Source organism: Microtus oregoni, unplaced genomic scaffold, assembly GCF_018167655.1.
Source record: "Microtus oregoni isolate MIOR12 unplaced genomic scaffold, Mior012 000031F_ref0000149, whole genome shotgun sequence".
Lineage (NCBI taxonomy): Eukaryota > Metazoa > Chordata > Mammalia > Rodentia > Cricetidae > Microtus > Microtus oregoni.
This window is the reverse complement of record NW_024543090.1, coordinates 12,027,315-12,043,394: the sequence shown is the minus strand read 5'-3', so window position 1 is coordinate 12,043,394 and position 16,080 is coordinate 12,027,315. Positions and strand designations below refer to the sequence as shown.

The 16,080-nt window shown below is 35.0% G+C and overlaps 2 protein-coding genes across 2 annotated transcripts; one reads left to right on the top strand and one right to left on the bottom strand.

The window, feature by feature from the left end:
- Nucleotides 1-3,700: 3,700 nt before the first annotated feature.
- Nucleotides 3,701-4,639, top strand: LOC121465460 (olfactory receptor 4F15-like). Its single transcript, XM_041678698.1, has one exon. It carries the CDS (start codon nucleotides 3,701-3,703, stop codon nucleotides 4,637-4,639), a length of 939 nt encoding a protein of 312 aa, XP_041534632.1.
- Nucleotides 4,640-12,351: 7,712 nt separating this feature from the next.
- Nucleotides 12,352-13,269, bottom strand: LOC121465799 (olfactory receptor 4K3-like). The gene has a single exon (XM_041679195.1). It carries the CDS (start codon nucleotides 13,267-13,269, stop codon nucleotides 12,352-12,354), a length of 918 nt encoding a protein of 305 aa, XP_041535129.1.
- Nucleotides 13,270-16,080: the final 2,811 nt, after the last annotated feature.

Here is a 16,080-nt window from a genome sequence, read left to right as displayed (position 1 = left end):
CCCTCCTCCCACCCTTCTCCCCCTCCCCCCACTCCTCTCCCCCTCCCTCTCCAGTCCACAGAGCAGTCTGGGTTCCCTGCCCTGTGGTAAGTCCTAGGTCCTCCCCCCTCCGTCCATATCTAGGAAGGTGAACATCCAAACTGGCTAGGCTTCCACAAAGCCAGCACATTAAGTAGGATCAAAACCCCGTGCCATTGTCCTTGGCGTCTCATCAGCCCTCATTGTTCGCCATGTTCAGAGAGTCCGGTTTTATACCATGCTTTTTCGGTCACAGGCTAAGGGAAGTAGACCAAATTGCCGGGGAGAAAATTAGGATCTTGTGGGTGGGGTGGGATGGGGGTAAGGGGAGATAGGGAGAGAAAAGGTAGAAGGGAAGGAGGGGGGACTTGGGGAATCAGGAGAATTGGGATAAAGGAAAGGTGGATAGGGGAGCACGGAAGCACAATTCTTAGTTAAGGGAGCCACTTTAGGGTGGGCAAGAGATTTGACCCTAGAGGGGCTCCCAAGTGCCCAAGATGAGGTTCCCAGTTAGTTCCTTGGGCAGCTGAGGATTGGGAACCTGAAATGACCCTATCCTAGAGCAATACTGACGAATATCTTGCATATCATCATAAAACCTTCATCTGGTGATGGATAGAGATAGAGACAGAGACCCACACATGAGCACTGGACTGAACTCCCAAGGTCCCAATGAGGAGCAGAAGGAGGGAGAACATGAGCAAAGAAGTCGGGACCACGAGGCGTGCACCCACCCACTGAGACAGTGGAGCTGATCTAATGTTCTTAATTTGTAATTCAAGAGTGAAAGAAAATTTTTTGTTCTGGAGCATTAGTAATACTGAAAATTCTTTCTCTCATCTATGCCTTATCACCCTTTGTTGATCTCTTTTTTGATTACACTGCTTGTTAAACTAAACAATAACAAACTACTAATGACTGATAAGGTTGATTGTTAATAACCCTATTGCCCATTTTGCTCCAGTTTTATGAGTTACCCGCACAGACATTTCTTATCTTTAAAATGAGATTTACTCTTTGCAGCATGAATATTTTGATCTTTCTATCAAACATTATAATATCAATATAAATGATGATAGCTTCCCAAGCCATAATCAAAATTAAGAACAGTTTAACATAAAAAAGAAAGACAGTATAAACTATTCAGTTTTGCAGTCATTTAGAAACAAACAAATAAATAAATAAACCTAATCAAATTGTTTTCTATTAGTGTTTGTGAATTTAGTAGTTATGTTTGTTCATGTATCAGTACACATGTGTGGACACAAGAGAACAATGATCATTGCTGTTCTTCAAATACCTCCTATCTTGATTTGTTTGAGCATGTATGAGAGAGACAGAGTCTCTTACTGGACTGGGTTCAAAACTTTGGTTTGGTTGGTTCAGTCAGTGAAATTTATGGATCTGCCTGTCTGAATATTAAAATTACAAACTCACATTGCTTTGCTTAGATTTTTAACATGGATTCCTGTGATGAAATTCAAGATCTCTTCCTTGTACAGAAAGCACTTTACCAACTAAACCAGCTCAGCCCTGACTTTTGATCTTGATGCTTTCCTTTGGAAATACAAAATGTGCAACTTTGTCCTTCTGCTGTACATGCTGTTGGTTCTTCACAATGAATGATCACAACTTTTAGGGCAAATTAAAGCTTCTTCAACAGAAAAAAAAATGTATTGTTATTTACATCTATCATTGTGCCTTCATCCCTTGCTTAGTTGTTTCTGAATTTAAATTATAAGGATGTAGCTAATACATTAAAATGTATTTCCCATGAAGTTTTGACAAAAGTATATATATATATATGTGTGTGTGTGTGTGTGTGTGTGTGTTGTAGATTGTTCAATTCAGGTTTAGCTTATATATATTTTAGATATGTGTCATAACATTGTGTAAAAATACTATTTTCCTCTTCTGGTTCAATAACAAACCAATCACTGAATTCTGCTATAATGTTCTCGAGGTACTATCTGTATAATCATCACTAAGTGGCTTTTTTAAAAAAACCTGCAGTGTTTTGTTTTGCTTTGATATCCACTCTTACATTCTAACAATCATAATGCCTCTTATGTCTGGTTTTGCTGCACAGAACTTGATTTCTGGCTACAACGTGCATCTGATGTTGCAGCAGTATATTCTATATATGTGACTATGCCATATAATTTTTTTTTCATGTGGATCCAGGCCTGGTGATAAAGGACACATAGGAGAGGAAATGACAAGATAATGAATCATTGTCAGTGCCAAGTCTAGAGGGAAGCTTAGAAATGTAGTTGCAAGTGGGGAGACCATGGTGGTTGTCAGCTATGTGTGAGCTAAACATAAATTATTTGATTTGGTTGCCTAAAAACATAGTATTTAACAAGCTAAGACAGAAAAAGTAAATTGATATATTAGGTTATATAAAATTTATATAAGTCCTTTTTTGAACTGCAGAAATGTCAGTTTTATACCATTTAAACTACTAACTGCATCTATAGAGGAACAGAGATAAGAAATTAAGTTTGAAAGAACCCTCCACTTTTTTCATAGAAATGTAACTCTTTAATATAGGCTTCTTATGTATTTTGGCTCATAATAATTTTTATTAAAATATATTATTCACCTTTTTATATAATACTGATTTTCATTTTCCTATAGTTGGAGTTTTGATATTCTTTAGAAGGTATCTGTTAAAGAAATCATATGAAGGCCAGGCTGTGGTGAGACACATCTTTAGTCACAGCACTCCTGAGCCAGAGGTATGTGGATCTCTTTGAGTTTGAGACCAGCCTGATCTACAAGAGATAGTTCCAGGAAAGGCTCCAAAGCTACAGAGAAACCCTGCCTCAAAAGACCAGAAAAAAAAAAAAGAAAAAGAGAGAAAGAAGAAAAGAAAGAAAAAAATCATAGCAAAGTACATTCCAATTTTCAATGTATGAAACTCTTTTTTTCCCTAGAGGTGTTATACACAGAATTTCATCAGATTATAAAGAATTTGATGACACAATGGAAATCAGTTACCTTTACCCTTATGTTAATGCTTCCTCAGATAGTACAAAGTAGCTTTTACTATTTACATGGTGAGTATGAGATTCTTGATAGGATAAAACAGCAAGTTCTTAATACAAGTGTTTACTGTACTCTTGATACACTTCCCTTGTCTCAAGGTTATTGCAGAGGACATAAACCTTGGGCCCTCTAAATCATCTTTAGAGGCAATGGCTAGTGTTTGGCAGATTATAGGGAGCTGATATAAACCAACACATATCCACTGATATAAGTCAACACATCCCCTGTATTTTTTCTTCATCTTGGTTATAAATGTTTTCTTTGTATTTAATGTTTTTTTGTTTTTGGTTTGTATTTAAAGCAATACTCCAAGAACAGAATGACTGTTTTGCCAGAGGGCATATCACAGTTTTTAGAAAACAGTATGTATTCATAATGGATATAAGTAGAATAGAGATATTAATTCTTCAAAATATGGATGACCAGGAGGAATTATTTTTATTAATGTGTATTTCGGAATAATTTAAGTGTGTTTTTTTCAATAGTTATTTATTTTAAAAGGTACTTTCTAATATACAATCACTTTCTTGTAATGAATTTACAAATAATATATTTTACTGCTAGGTTATTATTCTAGTAACTGTTTTGCCTGTTTTGTTTTGGGCATTGTAGATAACTCAAGAAAGATACAATGAATGAAGCAAATTATTCTGAAGTATCTGAGTTTATATTCCTGGGATTATCAATCTACAGACCAACACAAATTTTCCTCTTTGCATTTTCTACAATATCATATGCAACAATTTTCCTAGGAAATTTCTTAGTCATGCTTACAGTTATCTTTGATACCCATTTACATTCACCAATGTACTTCCTTTTAGCTAATCTTTCATTTGTTGACTTATGTTTTTCTACTACAATTGTTCCTAAGTTGATCTCTGATCTATACTCCAATAACAATACCATTTCATTCCAGGGTTGTATTTTCCAGATGTTTGTCCTTCATGTCCTGGGGGGCTGTGAGATGGTGTTGTTGGTAGTCATGGCCTGGGACAGATATGTGGCCATATGCAAGCCCCTCCACTACCTGACCACCATGAGCCCACGGAAGTGCATTTTGCTTCTGATTGGTACCTGGATTATTGGTCTCATTCATTCAGTGTCTCAATTAGCTTTTGTTGTCCATTTGCCTTTTTGCAGTTCTAATGAGATAGATAGTTTTTATTGTGACCTTCCTAGGTTCATCAAACTGGCCTGCATAAACACCTACAGAATGGAGTTCTTGGTTACTGTTGACAGTGGACTAATATCGGTCACTACCTTCTTCTTACTGATTGTCTCTTACATCTTCATACTGTTCACTGTATGGAAACAGTCCTTGGGCAGTTTGTCCAAGGCCCTCTCTACACTTTCTGCTCACATCTCTGTGGTCATTTTGTTCTTTGGACCATGCATCTTTGTGTACATGTGGCCATTACCTACTGTACCAGTGGATAAGTTTCTTGCTATTCTGGACTCCATGATTACGCCCGTCCTGAACCCTGCCATTTACACACTGAGGAACAAAGACATGAAGGTGGCAATGAAAAGACTGAGTAAACAGCTCCTGAGTAGGAAAGATATCTGCTAAATTTCCCAGAAGAATATACAACCAGAATACTCTATTATAAATACAAATGATAAATGACATCCTCTGCTTTGATATGATTTATTATTCCTACTCCAACAACTTGGTAAACTTGAATAATTTATTTCAAGTTGGTAATGAAATGATCACCTATTTATTGAAAATTAGCTATGTAATATTACATTCTTATTGGTTATGTATCATTTATACATTGCATTTAGTTACTTATTGTTTACATATTTTACTGGTTACTATGAAACATTGTAGAATATTTAGAAAACACTAGAGGAAATGAAAGTAACAAAATATATATTGTTTTCATACTTGAAAAATTCATCTTTGCCTCCCAGTGTTTCTTGTACTAGTTTTCTTGTTTGGATCTAAGTTTAATCAAAGCAGGCCATAAATTCAAAATTTTCCTGTATCAGCCTCCTGAGCACTAGGATTAAAATGGGGATCATCACATTCTTTTTGCTTTTTACTATGTGTGTGTGTGGTGAATAACTGAATGGCAAGACTCTATGTTGTGGGTGAAGGTCAGCATGAAGAGGAAATAGATGTAATCTGGATGCTTGTAGGAAAGGGAATGCAGAGAGAGGAAAGTAAGGTAGAAAGGTCAAACATGTAATTGGCAGGCATTCATTTGAAGAGATGAACTAATTTAGGAGCCTGGAATACCAGGCAGGACCGGGGAGAGATGATTCATGGGGAAGGGGATGCTACTTCAAAATTTAGCGGCTCCTGGAAAAGAAGAATGGTATTCAAAAGGGGATAGTTAAACATGGAAGAGGAAAACATAGAGCTCAAGGTTGTGTGAATAAAGGAATGAGAAAAGAAGGCGGTATAGAGGAGTAGAAAAGAAGAGGGTAGAAAGGTGATAGAAGGGAGGAAGGGCTGAAGCAGGGTGTTGGAGATGGAAGCTGAAAAGGAGCACTGTCTCTAGTTAGGCTGACATGAATATTTACTGGAACACAGATTTGTTTTCCTGGAGAGATGGCCAGAAGAACGCAGGTACATGCACAATGAACTCCCTTAAACTCCAGGATCACTAGCAATACAGGAAGTTCCTTTTGTGAATGATCACACCAATGTTTTTCAGTGTTGCTTGGCAACCTTGAGTCGATCAACCATATCTGGGGATGTCAGAAGCTATTTAACCTGCCCTACCACCTTTGTGGGGGACCTTGTAGGCATATTGTCATTTCCTAAGAAGACTAATCCATCAATTCATGACAAAATACTTGTAAAGTAGTAGATATATAAAATGCACTAACACAAAATGTATAGCATGTAACTTGAAGAAATAAATAATGAGTAATAGGGAAGTTCATAATGTGCCACAAACTTCTTCTATTTAAGCAATGATGATATTTTTTCAAAAATAAAGAAATGTCTACAAAAGTAGTTACTTTTCAAAACATTTCAAATTATATATAAATTCATAAGATTAATTTGTGAAAAGCCTCTTTATTCAGTAAGCTATCTCAATCGCCTCTTTTGATTGGAATTAAGTAAGTATTGTTGTTTATACTTTTCAATATGAGTTCTTCTATCTTATAGCATTTTTTCAGATTAAAAAACCGTTTCTATGTTAGTGTATAGAAAAGAGGTATATATCTATATCTATCATCTATCAATCTCTCTCTATCTATCATCTATCTATCTATCTATCTATCTACCTATCTATGCAATAATAATTAATTAAAAAGAGGCCATGTATTTGAAGGACAGTATAGAGGAATATGGACATTTAGAGGAAGGAAGAGAAAGAGAGGATGATGTGATTAAATTATAATATCAAAAATGAAGCTGGGTGATATTTGCCTAAAACTTTAATCCAGCACTGAATAGGCAGAGACAGATGGAACTCCATGAGTTTGAGACAAGCCTGGTCTACAGATTTAGTTCCAGAACAGCGATGGTTACACAAAAAAATCTTGTTTTAGGAAATGAAAACAAAATAAATAAACCAGCAAACAAACACATAAACAAAAAGAACAAAACAAAAAAAAAAGATAGATGTAATGTGGATAAATACTTATCTCTAAGTATTCACTTGTTGTTTACCACCTATTTGAGGCATCTAAAAATGTATTATTGAATGTAAATTTAACAAGCAATGAGTTTTATATCACATTTTAAGCTACTCATCTGGTGTACTTTTAACACAATTCCTCTCTATCACCTTTCATGTTCTTCCTTTTCTGTCGTTCGGGGTACCTTTCTCTTTCCCAATATTAATGTTCTTTTGGTCATGTTATTCTACATAAAATATCATTTTATAATGACAGTTCTTTATGACATTTAATCACCAGTACTATTGTTTCTATTTTGATCACATATATCACCAAATTCAAATCATGCATTATTGCCATTTAGGTACCATGAAGTCCCTTTTCTACCCTAAAAGCTTGTTATCAGAGAAAGAGTATTCAGATCAGCTTCAACTCAAGGTCTCTGGCATCTGTGTCTTCAGTGAATGGTGTCTTCATCCTCAAGCAATTGAGTTCCTCTTCTGATTTCCATGGACTTGTTCCCCCGCATATATACTTTCCCAAACATAAATGGCAGTAATAATCTTCAAAAAATAACATTGCTTGATGTATCTTGTTTTATGTATTTAATAGTCATCTATATTTATTCTTTGAAAAATGTCTACTCAGTTCATTTGGCCACTTATTTTTATTGCATCTTTTTTTCTTTTTATTAATTTTTTTAGTTCTTTATATAGCATGAATAGTATGCCCTTGATGGGTGAACAGTTGTCAGTTTTTTTTCTCTCATTTTATAACTGTCTATTTACTCTGCTGGTTGTTGACTTTGATTTGTAGAAGCCTTTTAATTTCATGCAATCCCAATTATCAAAATATTTTCTGGGCTTTGAAGTATTATTCAAAAAGTACTTGTGCATACCTATACTTAAAGTGTTACCATAATGTTTGCTTCTTCTTCAATAATTTCAAAGTTGCAGGTAATAAGATAAATAACTGTTAAAAAAGTAACTACTTAGTTTTCTGTGAAAATGTGCTTATTGTAAGTCTTTGATCCATTTTGAATTTTATTGTGTAAAGACTACAGATAAGTGAGATTTGTTCTTCTGAATTTACTAAAGATATTATCCTATCCTCCACAGTATATTTTTGACGTGTTGCAAAAATCCATATATCTTAGCTTTGTAAGCTTATTTCTAAGCTACAAATTTCTTAACATTATTATTTTGTGCCTGTCACATGCTGTTTATAACTAAGATTCTGTTGTATATTTTGAAGTCAAGTGTTATGAAACATCTGACATCACTTCCTTTGCTAAAGATTTCTTTGACATTTCGAATTAACTTGTACTTATTTAATAATTTTACGATCATGTTTTTCTACTTCTGAAATGAATGACAGCTGAATCTTTAGAAGTGTTAGGTTGAATGTTTAGGAATGTGGTAAATACATTTCAAACTTATTTAGCCTGAAGATACAGTCTTGCAATTCCAGCTTCTTGGGAAATCAGGGCGGGAAAACTGCAGTCAAATTTAACCCGAGCCACTTAGAAAGCTCCCACTTCAAGATTTTATGAAAATAGCATAAATATATTGGTAATATATAGATTAGTGTTAGGGAGACTTCCTAGTATACATGAGACATTTATTTTAACCCTTAGTTAAAAAAAAAAACACACAATCAAACAAAACAACTAAATAAACAAGTAAAACAAAACAATAAAAACACAAAACTTCTCAACAAAAACCAATAAATACACGAAAAAGAAATAATTGAGATTTTGAGATAATATTATTGCCTATTCAAAATAGCTATCATCAAAAGAACAAAAATATAGATCAAGTTAAGTGAAATGACACTGATTCAGGAGGATGAACATTGTAAATTATTTTTATATAAATGAAAGAAGGGTAACTTGGAAGAAGAAAGTCATCAGTGGGTGCAGAAATAAGCAAATAAGTGACAGCAAGTAGAATGAGTATGATTTGTGTAATATATATAGTGATATATATATATATATTATACATATCATATGTGTGTGTATTTACGTTTTACTTTGTGTCTGCACATGTGGAAATACTTGAAGATGCTAGGTCAAAACTTATAGGTAACAATGAGGACCCTAAGAGAGACATACATAGATCAAATCTACATGGAAAATAGAAAAAGACAAGATCTCCTAAGTAAATTGGGAACATGGGGACATTGGGAATGGGTTGAAGTGGAAGGGAGAATCAGGGAGGGGAGCAGAGAAAAATGCAGAGCTTAATAAAAATCAGTTAAAAAAAACTTATAGGAGTTATAACTCTACCTATAACATGTGAGCTTGGGGAGGATTTAATTCAGATGCTGTGGTTTGTAGGGAGCTCCTCTACCTGCTGAGCTGTCTCAGTGGTCTCCATTCTGCTTCTTGAAACACATTAAAAACAAGTACTGTCACTAAGATGATTGCTAAAATTTAAATGAAATTTATATCCTTATAACCTACAAAGGTAATAAGAGATCATTTTATAGTTCAATAATTTAGTTTAGCACAGAGTCCTTAAGGTGTTTTGTTGTTGAAGTATTACTGTGGGTATGTGAGGGTAAACTGTATATTAAAAATCACTTATAAAATAATGCTGAGAAAGAATGAGGAAGAGTTTAGCAAGAATGTAAGAATTTGGTAATGACCCTTCTGTTTCTATATACCCAAGAGATGCTTTATCAAATGACAAAAGCATTTGTTCAACTATGTTCATAGAAGTATTATTTGTAATAGCCAGAACCTGGAAACAACCTAGATGCCCTTCAATGGAAGAATGGATGAAGAAAGTATGGAATATATACACGCTAGAGTACTACGCTGCGGTAAAAAACAATGACTTCTCGAATTTTGCATGCAAATGGATGGAAATAGAAAACACTATCCTGAGTGAGGTGTCCCAGACCCAAAAAGATGAATATGGGATGTACTCACTCATTTGGTTTCTAGCCATAAATAAGGACCACGGAGTCTACAAGAGGTGAACCTAAAGAAGCTAAGTAAGAAGGTGAACCCAAGGAAATACATATAGTTGTCCTCTTGACTAAGGGAAGTAGACCAAATTTCCGGGGAGAAAATGGGATCTTGGGGATGGGGTGGGATGGGGGTAAAGGGAGATGGGGAGAGAAAAGGTAGAAGGGAAGGAGGGGGGACTTGGGAAACAGGAGAATTGGGATAAAGGAAAGGTGGATAGGGGAGCACGGAACCACAATTCTTAGTTAAGGGAGCCAGTTTAGGGTGGGCAAGAGACTTGATCCTAGAGGGGCTCCCTAGTGCCCAAGATGAGGTTCCCAGTTAGTTCCTTGGGCAGCTGAGGATTGGGAACCTGAAATGACCCTATCCTAGAGCAATACTGACGAATATCTTGCATATCATCATAGAATCTTCATCTGGTGATGGATAGAGATAGAGACAGAGACCCACACAGGAGCACTGGACTGAGCTCCCAAGGTCCCAAGGAGGAGCAGAAGGAGGGAGAACATGAGCAAAGAATTCGGGACCACGAGGCGTGCATCCACCCACTGAGACAGTGGAGCTGATCTACGGGGAGCTCACCAAGGCCAGCTGGACTGTGACCGAAAAAGCATGGGATAAAACCGGACTCTCTGAACATGGTGAACAATGAGGGCTGATGAGACACCAAGGACAATGGCAGGGGGTTTTGATCCTACTTAATGTGCTGGCTTTGTGGGAGCCTAGCCAGTTTGGATGTTCACCTTCCTAGATATGGACGGAGGGGGGAGGACCTAGGACTTACCACAGGGCAGGGAACCCGGACTGTTCTGTGGACTGGAGGGGGGGGGGAGAGGAGTGGGGGGAGGGGGAGAAGGGTGGGAGGAGGGGGAGAAGGGTGGGAGGAGGGGAAGGGAAATGGGAGGCTGGGAGGAGGTGGAAACTTGTTTTTTTGTTTATGTTTTTTTTTTCTTCTTTTCGCAATTAAGAAAAAAAGAATGTAAGAATTATAAAATGCAATCTTGTAGACCTGGCACAGAAAAAGCTAAATATCAAAGTTAAAATACCAAAGCTTCCTAACATGTGTACCATACAAGAAAAGAGTAAATGGTCAATTAAAGTTCAGAGAGTACCGATGTATTGCTACATTTCCTTGTTGACCTGTGAGCTACTGATATTTCTGAAACAGTGCTAACTGTTTTCTTCAATTGCAACCAACTGATGCAATCATAGTGCCCTAGGGGTAATTAGAAACAATGAATACACAGATGCCAATGGATCATTGCAGTGAACCACAAAGCAAAACAAAAAATATAAATACAGAAAGGTACTCCCATGGTTTGTATGGCTTGGAAAGGGGGTAATAAGCATTAAAGGGATATAAAATGTCAAGGATTATATTAGATATAATGGGATTATTGCAGATATTGCCAAAATCATATTTAATAAAATATGGTGACAAAACTGTTGAGGGTTAAATCTATAAACACACTACAGATAATTTCTTCAGAAAAAGATACCAGAATCTATACATATGTATACATCAAAGTCTGTGACCAGACATGAGCAACGCTTATCTGTAGTCATATGATTTCAGAAAAACTTTGTACAGTGGTTTGTGTGTTTTTGTTAGATAATTTTTATTATGACAACCTCTTTAAATTAATAGAACATACATGCATGTTGTTTTTTACCATTAGCTCATGAAATTTAAGAAGTTCAGACTTTCATAACTGTTTAGACATGAGTTAGAACTCAGCTATTGAAAACATGTATAAATATAGTTTATTCAGGAAATAATACTCTACCCCAAATTGTATATAATATGAATGAATTATTATGAATACCACATTATCAAGAACATATAATGTAGCCAGGGGTGGTGGTGAACGCCTTAATTCTCAGCACTGCGGAGGCAAAGGCAGGCAGATCTCTGTGAGTTTTAGGCCAACTGGGTCTGTAAGAGCTAGTTCCAGGACAGGCTCTAAAGCTACAGAGAAACCCTGTCTCTAAAAGCAAAAATGACACCTCCAAAAAACAACAAAAAAGAACAATAATGTTTACTTAACTAGCTTTGACAATTATGTTATTTCATTTTATAGTATAAAATTATGATTGTACAAAGAACTTATGAACTGAAGAAAGTACATTCAAATATTATAAATAGTTGTCCTTTCAGTTATGGAAAACAATATATGAAAATTCTGAATCTAAATGAATAGTTAAGACTTGAAAACTGGCAGATTTTATAACATTATGAGGTAAATAACTTTATCATGTGCTTTGTTTAGCATTTTAATTTCTAGGTGGCTGTAGTCTCCACAGATATCTCCAATAACTCTTGATACATAGAATTAGGATTGACATATAATACCATATTTTAAAAGATGGTAAGATTGATAAATAATTCAAAGGGTATTGTGTTACTAAAAATCTAATTAAAGTAACAAGCACACTTTGAGAACACATGCAATCACTATTTTTGCAACATATTACTATATTCTATTCTTCTCTCTATATAAGTATATTATGCAAAACTATTACTCATTTTATGTAATAAAACTATAAGTATTACAATTTTGAATATAATTATCTAATGGTTATTTTCATAACTATATACTAATTGCATCATTTAGATTCTAGAAACAAGATGCTATTCAATTCACTTTCCACTACAATTCTTATAAAACAATGTGTAAACAATGAATTTGTTGATAACATAAGATGTCTAAAAATTATTACAGGACTCACATGTGATTTAGCAGCTTCTTTATGGCATTCTTAATATTTCTATTTCTCAGTGTATAGATGGCTGGATTCAGGAGAGGTGTGATGACTGTATAAAACACAGAGAGAAACTTATCCACCAACGTGATGTTGACTGGCCACAGATAGATAAAAATGACAGGACCATAGAATAGCACAACAACTATGATATGGGAGGTGCAGGTAGAGAGTGCCTTTGATGAACCATCTTTAGAATGAATCTGAACAGTTAGTAGAATGTAAGTGTAAGATATCAGCAAGAGAATGAAACAAGTTATTCCTAAAACACCGCTCTCAGCATTTATTATGATACCCAGAATATCAGTGTTCATGCAGACTAATTTCATCACCAAAGGAATATCGCAGAAAAAGCTGTGTATCACTCTTGGCCCACAGAAAGGTAGCTCCAAAACTAGGATCAGCTGATTAATGCCATGCACAAATCCAGTGATCCATGATATCACAACCAGCCAGATGCACTTCTGTCTGTCCATGATGCTGGTGTAGTGGAGTGGCCTGCAGATGGCCACATAGCGGTCATAGGCCATTGTTACAAGAAGAACCATCTCTCCCCCTGCAAAGAAATGCACGCAGAGGATCTGGCTCATGCAGCCCCCGAAGGAAATGCTTTTATTTTCTTTTATGAGGTCTGTGATCAGTTTGGGAGTAGTAACTGATGAAAGGCAAAAGTCAATAAATGAGAGATTGGCTAACAAATAGTACATAGGAGAATGGAGATGGTGATCAGTGATGATTAATATCACCACAAAGAGGTTGCCTACCACAATCATCAGGTAGAGTGTAGAAAACGACAACAAGAGAAAAATCTGCAGTTCCCTTGAGGTGCAAAGTCCTTGAAAAATGAATTCGGTCACCACAGACTGGTTTGTTTCTTCCATTTAGTACACTGGGCTCCCGAATGTTGAGAGAGACAGAGCCTTACTAAAAATTCCTGAAACAGATACAATAACTTAATGTCCAGAATCAAGTACAAAGAGTACACATTATATCTAAGCATTGTTGCCAGTCATTTAAGTAACTTCCTTTAGCTTGCATATTTTTTCTAATCAGGTAATTTGGTGAAGATAGGAAAGACTACCCATCTGAAGAATAATCTTTATAAGTATTTAAATAAGTATATTATGAGGAAATACCAATACCAATTATTCTGTATAAATGTCCCACCATAAATTTATCTTTTGGCATGGATTCAGAGACAATTTTCTTCAAGGAATAGCTGAGATATAGTCACAGTCTCTTTACTTGACTACCATAATTCCAGAATGAGAAGCCTTTGACATACTTTAAATACAAACACACAATTCTTAGACACCAACCTATTTATGATTTTATATATAAGGAGATATAATTGAATAAATTATATTAAAATATTTGATAAAAATGGATCATCAAATAAAATGAGAAATAACATGCCTAGGACAAGATTTTAGCATTGTCTTTCCTTGAAGTTTGGTCTTATTCACTGGAGATAGCTCTAAAAAATAATGTATTGCTAGGTCTGATGGATGTTGCTTATTGTCATATATTTACAGCCTTTCAACGCTAAATGGTAAGATTTCATATGATAGTTTGAAAAATTTGTTATGAAAGTTGCTTTTTCTGCCTCATTTCTTCTTTTTTATTTTTCCTTTCTTAACTCCCTCCCATTATTTACTTCTCTTGAGTTTTTCTTCTTAATCTTAATATCTCCACTTTTCTTATTAATTTTCTATTTGAAATTGGGAAATTAAAATGCCAATAAACTAGAGGATATTTTGTAATTTCTTGTTAAGTATTTGAAATATTATAGTAATAACGATGTTTATTAATTTTTTTCAATCAGATCTATAAAGTAATCAAACTGTGGTGCACAATGAGGTCTCTTTGATTACAAATCTCCAATATTACTCCTACATTATGAATAAAAATTTTAATTTTAAGAAGTCAAAAAAATCAATGACATTTCTCTCAAGGTATTTTAATACAAACACAAATAAATAAAAATGATCAGTTTAAGAAGTAATAATGGTCATGTAAATGTAAATTTAATTTTTTTGTTTTTAAAATTGAACATATTTAACTCTTTGGATATCAATGACATTTTAACATATCTATTTTAATTGGCAAATTCTTAGTGAATTATGATTATTCTAAACAGTATAACTGTCATCTCCCTTTATTTTCTAATAACTACTTCATTAATATATTCTCTGTATTATTGAGAACATAGAGGCTCCAAAATCAAAAGATAATCAGATAACATTAATGTAAGTTTATTGGCCTGTGAGTACAATGATTTTCTTTGTTGAGAGACTTGGTATTTTTAAGGTTATCCTAAGAGATTGTTAGATATGAGCATATAAAACTCCTTTATGTTTCCAAATGTCTCATTGAGTAGTTGGAAGGGACAACTACAATATTTTTGTCAGCCACACATTTAAACACATATGAATGCAACAAACAGTGTAAACTCATGAAATATTTAAAAATATGCTACTAAAACAAAGTTTAAATCAGTAGTTGCAATAAAAAATCAAAGTATGACAATCAGTTTGTGATGCACTCACACTACCTTTTAAAACAGATATTTCCTTTCGGATGATGTTTCCTCTGATCTTCCCTGGAATCTGAACCTCTTAGATCACTGTTTCTGCTATGACCAGTGATGCTCGTGTGTTTCACCTCTGAGTGGCTTATATGCAATGACAAAAGTCATATCTGCCTTGGAAAGTTTCCCATTATCCAAATAGGACGATGCAGTTGGAAAGCCTTTTGCTTTCATAGTCCTTGGGGATCCCTAGCCTCCAAATTTTCTTGAGTTGAATATGAGAGCTCATAATAAAGATAAATTGTTCCCTTAATTTCTTTCATAAATATTTTGTAAATATGAGTTAATATTTTAAGTTGTGTGATGGCAACTTACAAGTTGTAAGATGATGCACATGTGTCAGTGAGATGCCATAGCAGTTAGTTTCACTTGTTGCTAAGACAGATGACCTGAATTAATATTAGGGACCCACAAGGTGGAGGGGTAGAAACCACTCACTCAGCTGTGTTCTGATCTCCACACATGTGCTGTTGCACATATGCACACGCCTACACTCATGATACATGCACCCACTTTAATAAGTGTAATAATTATTTCAAAAAGAGAGAAAACATATCTGTCGTTACACAGTTGATGTATCCATTTAGACAATTATCACCACACCTGGAAATGCCAACAGAGAGAATTTTTTTCTTTCTCACTTTTTTGATACTTTATGATCAACCACTAAAATACACATGGACCAGAAATAATTTCATTTTAGATTGCACAATTTCTCCTTTTTCAAATTCACTTCATTATATATAATTAAGGTGAAAACTGTTATGTTTTGACAGAAACACCTATAACGAAATTACATATTAGTACTTTATATGTAAATTGTTTTGCTAAAATCATTTAAAATCTCCTTTGAACTCTCCCCAGTCTTTCCTTTCTCCATTCCCTCTCCCCTTCTCCCCTTTCTCCACTCCTATGCCCACCCCCACCCCGACCCCATGATCCCAACTTTTGCCTGGCAGTCTTGTTTGCTTTCAATTTCCCGGAGGATCTATATATGTTTTTCTTTGGGTTCACTTTGTTATTTGGCTTCTCTAGGCTTGTGAACTATAGGCTCAGTATCCTTTATTTATGGCTATAATCTACTAATAGTGAGTACATACCA

Excerpts from the sequence above, each read along its gene's own strand:
- LOC121465799 (XM_041679195.1), bottom strand. The coding sequence starts at position 13,269 with ATGGAAGAAACAAACCAGTCTGTGGTGACCGAATTCATTTTTCAAGGA.
- LOC121465460 (XM_041678698.1), top strand. The coding sequence starts at position 3,701 with ATGAATGAAGCAAATTATTCTGAAGTATCTGAGTTTATATTCCTGGGA.